Below are 7,500 nucleotides of genomic sequence, written 5' to 3' on the forward strand. Positions count from 1 at the left end.
TTAAATGGCAACAGGATTAGAAATGAAACTATAAGAGAGATAACTCGAGTGCCATATGTGGATGAGATCATGATGAAGAGTATATGGAGTTTATTTAAGCATTCTGTTTGCACTCCTCAAGGGGCTCCACAAGGCCCTAGAAGACTTGGAAAACCCCAGACCTACATGGCTGAGGGACTATGAAGCGCGAAGTAGATGATTAATAGAGATGTATTGAATTGAAAGCTCAAGATAGTGACGACTGGCGAAATCTAACCAAGGCCCTTTGAGTCAATAGGCGTATGAGGAGATGATGATGAAGATGATGATTAGGAGCAGGAGGATTATATAATCGATTATTACCAAAACGTTTTTTGCAGAAAATCGATCTTGGAAGACTAAAATACCGAATAGCTTTCTTTTGACATTTGTGAATAATCTAGACAGGTAACCTTTCCGACTGAATATCATTGGATTAATATATATATTATATTCGTCTTCTTGTGATACTTTAATTATGGTACGAAACGTTGAAATGTCGACTTATTAATTCATATATGCAAAAGACACGAACTTGATCATTGTAAGATTCTTGAAACAGAAAGGAAAAATAAGCTAGGAGATATTGCTAGACATATAAGAGCCATATTATAAAAATTAAAACTGTTACATACGAAATATGTTTTTTTACATAGTTGGCAATGGGCTTGGATATAAAGTAAAAAGATAAGAAAAAAACTAATATTTTTTAAGGAAGAAATTTACAATGGAAAGAAATCATAGAGGGTAGTTAACGTGTTAATTTGAATGAATTTCAAACACAAAATAGATATGTCTATATAACTTTCTTCTAAAGAAATTATCCTCAAAGCAAACAAACACAGAAATACGCATATCCATATTACACACATACATAAATGCATAAGTGTGTGTGTGTGTGTGTGTGTATATATATATATATATATATATATATAAATTGTGTATGTTATCAATTATATGGAAGAAAAACTCTTCATGACTGATATACGCAAGTCACTCAGCTAAACTAATCGTCTGATTTGCGCTAAAGGCAAAAGGTTAATTTTTTATATATAATAAGACCTCTATTGATTGACAATAAACCTTAATTGATCTGCGTTGTAGAGGTGCTTAAATTCTTTGCGAAGACCAAACACGATGGATAATTTCTGTTGAATTCTTTTGTACCTCTGTGGACCTTAACTGAAAATAGGATTATCTGGTTTTAAGATTATGTATAGTCGCCCCAGAGATTCTGGATGAGATAAGCCCCACCCCACATGGACGTCATAGAATCGACGCAGAGATTCCGAGTGAAACAAGCCCCATCCCCTGATGACATTATAGAATCGCCACAGAGATTCCGGGCGAAATAAGAGGCCCCACCCCCACCCCCCCCCCCCACCCCACCCCCACACACACAAGACGTCATAGAATTGCCCAAGAGATTCCAGATGAAATAAGCCCCACCCCCTAATGACGTCATAGAATTGGCCCAGAAATTCTGGATGAAATAAGCCCCCACCCGCTGATGACTGTCATAAAATTACCCTAGAGATTCTGGGTGACATAAGGCCCCCCCACTGATGACGTCATAGAATTTCCCCAGAGATTCCAGAGGAAATAAGCCCCACCCCCTGATGACGTCATAGAATTGCCCCAGAGATTCCAGATAAAATAAGCCCCACCCGCTGATGACATCATAGAATTGGCCCAGAGATTCCGGGTGAAATAAGCCCCACCCGCTGATGACGTCATAAAATTACCCGAGAGATTCTGGGTGACATAAGCACCCCCCCCCCCACTGATGACGTCATAGAATTGCCCCAGAGATTCCAGATGAAATAAGCTCCACCCCTGATGGCGTCATAGAATTGCCCCAGAGATTCCAGATGAAATAAGCCCCACCCCCTGATGACGTCATAGAATTGGCCCAGAGATTCCGGGTGAAATAAGCCCCACCCACTGATGACGTCATAGAATTGCCCCAGAGATTCCAGATGAAATAAGCCCCAACCCCTGATGACGTCATAGAATTGGCCCAGAGATTCCAGATGAAATAAGCCCCACCCCCTAATGACGTCATAGAATTGGCCCAGAGATTCCGGGTGAAATAAGCCCCACCCATAATGACGTCATAAGTGGATGTATTGTAACCGCTGCTAACAAGGGGGAAAACGTTATTGCCTATGACGTCATGGGGGTGGGGCTAATTTCACTCTGAATCTTTGCGACAACCATAGTTGGCAAAAGCTAACAAGGAAGGGCATGGGGCTAAGAACCTCATCCCGAATACTTCCTTGATCATAACTGATAACATCAAAGGAAGCTTTAAAAGATCAGCTTAATAAATGACAATGGAAGACCTTGCCTTTTTCACAAGTTGAAAAAAAAGGAAAATACGATAGCGAAATGAAAATAATTTCAAAAATTAAAAATGTAGTCACAAATTGAAAATCAAATTACAAACAAAAATGTAATCACAAATTAAAATAAAATTACAAATTGAAAGTAAAATTACAAGACGAAAATAAAATACAAAATTGAAAGTAAAAATCAAATTACAAAACGAAATTAAAATCACAAATTGAGAGTAAAATTAAAAGACGAAAATAAAATCACAAATTAAAAGTAAAATTGAAGACGAAAACAAAATCACAAATTGAAAGTATAATTACAAAACGAAAATAAAATCACAAATTGAAATAAAATTACAAATTGAAAGTAAAATTACAAGACGAAAATAAAATAAAAAATTGAAAGTAAAATTACAAACGGAAATAAATTCACAAATTGAGACTAAAATCGTAAAAACTTGTCGAAAAAAAATACATTTGAAAAAATGGAATAAAAAATATAAAAGTGAGGAATAAGATATTTCACGTAACGTCAACAAAATAAATGAAAAATTTTCCCAGCCAGCCAAATTGCACATAAATCTTCATGCTATCATCCAGCTCTATCATCCAACCTCGATCTTATATCCGCCCGACTGACATGGGACCCAATTTAATTAATCTTGTGCTACACCGCCTCTTCGATGCAGTTGTCACCAAAAATTTGTTTTGTATCATACAATACAAGAGACTAATTCGTATTTTTTAAATCACCTTGTAACGCTGCGTGGATCCATTTGTTTTTGACAAATGAATTTCTAGTATTTGTTAATGAAACAGGTATTTCATATTTGTATAATGCTCTCAATTAGTTTTTTTTAATTGGCAAATGCTGTTCATATTACCATTTTTCCTATAATGATTTTGTGTTTTTATATTTATATAATACTCAATTAGTTTTTTTTAATTGGCAAATGCCGTTCACATTACCATTTTTTCTATAATGATTTTGTGTTTTTATATTTATATAATACTCAATTATTTTTTTTTTTAAATTGGCAAATGCCGTTCACATTACCATTTTTTCTATAATGATTTTGTGTTTTTATATTTATATAATACTCAATTATTTTTTTTTTAAATTGGCAAATGCTGTTCACATTACCATTTTTTTCTTTTGTGTTTTTATATTTGTATAATGCTCTCAATTAGTTTTTTTAATTGGCAAATGCTGTTCACATTACCCTTATTTCTATAACGTTCTTGTGTTTTGATATTTGTATAATGCTCACAATTAGATTTTTTAAAATTGGCAAATGCTGTTCACATTGCCATTTTATTCTATAATGATTTTGTGTTTTTATATTTGTAAAATACTCACAATTATTTTTTTAATTGGCAAATGCTGTTCACATTACCCTTATTTCTATAACGTTTTTGTGTTTTGATATTTGTATAATGATAACTAATGGTTATTTATAAATTAGAGAATCCTGTTCTCATTAACCTTATTATAGCTATTATGATTTTTAATGTTACTTTTTAACAAAAATTTCCGTTTTAATTTACATTTTCATCTTTTCCTCTGAACAACCCTTGAAGGTGGAAAAGACACACACACCATCACACACTCTCTCTCTCTTTAAATGTATTTATGTATGCAAAATTGTACGAATACAATACCCATCTATATGTTTATTGATACATTTTATGTATTTATGTAGGCAAAATTGTAAGGGTACCAATAGCCATCTAAATATTTATTGATACATTTTTATCCCTCTTGTTTTGCTTTCATTTCTTCCCTTGTTTGTCTATTTTGCCTTTGTTTCTCCTTCCATTTTTATTGGCCTTTCAAGAGGAATAACCAGGAGCAAGGAAAGAGGAGGAATTGAACGTCGAAGTCGAGATAAGTTGTCATTCTTGTTTCCCGTCTTTCTCTCGAAAGGTAAAAGAAAGGAAAGTTTGCACTGACTCCGTTATTGCCCCTGACGTTACAATAGCCAGAGGGATGCCAGCAGCTGTATGAGTTTTGCTCTCTCTCTCTCTCTCTCTCTCTCTCTCTCTCTCATTGCCTTCAGGTTCAATAGCAGTCTTTCTCACGCTCTTTTGCTTTGCCACCAGTCGTCAATGTTTACAAGGCCGGATCTAACATTGTAAGTCTCTCTCTCTCTCTCTCTCTCTCTCTCTCTCTCTCTCACATAAATGTTTATCTATCTACATATACCCTTTGAATAAGAAGCTTTTTCGCTCACTTGTAAATCCTCTCTCTCTCTCTCTCTCTCTCTCTCTCTCTCTCTCTCATTGCCTTCAGGTTCAATAGCAGTCTTTCTCACGCTCTTTTGCTTTGCCACCAGTCGTCAATGTTTACAAGGACAGATCTAACACTGTAAGTCTCTCTCTCTCTCTCTCTCTCTCTCTCATAAATGTTTATCTATCTACATATACCCTTTGAATGAGAAGCCTTTTCTTTCACTTGTAAATCCTCTCTCTCTCTCTCTCTCTCTCTCTCTCTCTCATTGCCTTCAGGTTCAATGGCAGTCTTTCTCACGCTCTTTTGCTTTGCCAGTACACCCTTACCACCAGTCGTCAATGTTTATAAGGCCGGATCTAACATTCTCTCTCTCTCTCTCTCTCTCTCTCTCTCTCTCTCTCTCATAAATGTTTATCTATCTACATATACCCTTTGAATAAGAAGCTTTTTCTCTCACTTGTAAATCCCCTCTCTCTCTCTCTCTCTCTCTCTCTCTCTCATTGCCTTCAGGTTCAATAGCCGTCTTTCTCACGCTCTTTTGCTTAACCAATACTCCCTTACCACCAGTCGTCAATGTTTACAAGGCCGGATCTAACATTGTAAGTCTCTCTCTCTCTCTCTCTCTCTCTCTCTCTCTCTCTCAGTTTAACCAGAAACAATAATAAATATTTCTTTTTATTTCTTTTCATATCAGCCAGAAATAAAGTGTCATTTTGTTCCATGCCACACATTTTAGATGCTCTCTCATTTTCCGTCAATTCTATAAAAACTGAACATCAAGAACTTTATAGTTAGTAAAGATGCCATGTTATATTGGCCGTCGAACTGCGAAAGATAAAAATTTCTGCACTAGTATGATGAATTTTGCATATACTGTATAGCTATTGATGCCCTTTGTGTCAATAGGCGTAGGAGATGATGATGATGATGATGATGATGTATAGCTATTAATAAAATCCCTTTTAAGAATCGTACACAAAATCTATAAAATCTCCAGACAGATTTTATCAAGCATAATCTTTATGGCAACCTCTTTTCTTCACTGTAATTTGGATCAACCAATGAGTAACTTCTTTTAATGTTTTTTTTTTTTTTTTTTTTTTTTTTGTAAATCCGGTGGCAATCAATGTGCCAGAAAACAAGTTCTCTTGCTTGAGGGTACACTTGATCACAGTATTCTATCTTATTTTTCTTCCTTTTGGTTTGTTAAAGTTTTTACAGTTTATATAGGAAATATTTATTTTGTTGCTGCCGTTTTTAAAATATTTTTTTTTCTTCACTGGGCAATTTTCCCTGTTGGAGCCCCCCGGAGCTTATAGCATCCTGCTTTTCCAACTAGGGTTGTAGTTTATCAAGTAGTAGTAATAGCAATAATAATAATAGTAAGAAGAAGAAGAAGAAGAAGAAGAAGAAGAAGAAGAAGAAGAAGAAGAAGAAGAAGAAGAAGTAAACACAATATCTAATAAATGTTACACTTGAAATACCTACTTCCCTTTGAGGTCAATTTACATTGCTATTGTTATCATATATAACAATGGGTTAAACAAATTTTTACCTTTCCATTCATGATCTTTCATGGTAAATTGTTCCCTTTAATAGATGGGGAATCCCACGAAAAACCAGAATCAGAAATTATCTTTCTTTGCAAAACGGGTCTTGGGCATCAAGAACTTCATTTACCAGTATAGACTGTCCAATTTTCATCCCGATCTAACAGTATTTAAAGGCCGTTCGTATTTGTCACCCTCATAAACTAATTGCCTAAGTCATTTTCTCCACTTGTTGGGAACTCAAAAAAAACCTTCTCATTTCCTAATTCTTTATATCATTGTCTTGAGTTTCAATTCACAAATTCTTAACAGAAGAATTTGTGAATTAGAATTTGTTAATTGAAGCTATACATTGATATAAACAATTAGGAAATGAGAAGTTTTTTTTTTATTTCCCAACAAGTGGAGAAAATGACTTAGGCAGTTAGTTTATGAGGTTGACGAATTATGGCAGACGCAACGAAACTTGGTGAACATGTGGGGTATGACCCAAGGATAAATCCATTAGATTTTGAAGAAAATACATCGAAGTATAAGTACGCAGTGGAGTTAAGATCAAAATTAGACTGCTTGGCGTGGAGAGAGCATGCTCTCTACTGAGTGCCACTCTATAGTCCATTTCATTTAGCGATGCATATTTGCACCGTCTCGCAGCGGTGCCCTTTTATCTCGGAAAAGTTTCCGGATCGCTGATTGGTTGGACAAGATAATTCTATCCAATCAGCGATCAGGAAACTTTTCCGAGCTAAAAGGGCACCGCCGCGAGTCGGTGCAAATATACATCGCTAAAAGAAATGGACTATAGTTTCCATTGCATAACCATTTGTCTTTTCTCCTTTCCAGAGGTGACGTTCTCTTCCACAACTACGCCCTCGTCATCTACGACGTGCCCAGCTTGGAAGATGTCGGTCTTCTCAGTCTTACAGTCATCTTAAGAGGTGCGTCTGTTGAACGTCTCAGTTGAAATTTAGAATTCCCTTCTTGCTTCTGTTTTCCCTGACTTTTAAGCCCTACAATACTAATTATCCTGTATTTTATAGTCTGTAATCCAATTCCCCGGACTTTTATAACCTGCAATCCTATATATCCCTTATTTCTATAGACTGTACTCCTATTCATTCCTAGCTTTTAAAACTTCTATCCCATTTTATCCCTGACTTTTTATATCCTTCAATCCTGTCATATCCTAGACTTTTATAACTTGCAATCCCATATTCCTTGACCTTTAAACTTCAATCCTATTTAATCCCTGACTTTCATATCTTGCAATCCTGTCTAATCTCTGGGTTTTATAACTTGCAATCCTATTTGATTCCTATCTTTCATAACTTGCAGTTCTATTTTCCATGACTTATATCACCAG

At 35.4% G+C, this 7,500-nt stretch overlaps 1 protein-coding gene across 1 annotated transcript in view; it reads left to right on the forward strand.

Moving 5' to 3' along the window:
• The window catches only part of LOC137615429 (insulin-like peptide receptor), a 422,698-nt gene that overhangs the window by 316,331 nt on the left and 98,867 nt on the right, over positions 1–7,500 (forward strand). The window contains 1 exon segment of the mRNA XM_068345299.1: positions 6,981–7,075. Coding sequence (XP_068201400.1) covers positions 6,981–7,075 — 95 coding nt within the window.

This window comes from Palaemon carinicauda, chromosome 21 (genome assembly GCF_036898095.1).
Source record: "Palaemon carinicauda isolate YSFRI2023 chromosome 21, ASM3689809v2, whole genome shotgun sequence".
NCBI classification, from domain to species: domain Eukaryota; kingdom Metazoa; phylum Arthropoda; class Malacostraca; order Decapoda; family Palaemonidae; genus Palaemon; species Palaemon carinicauda.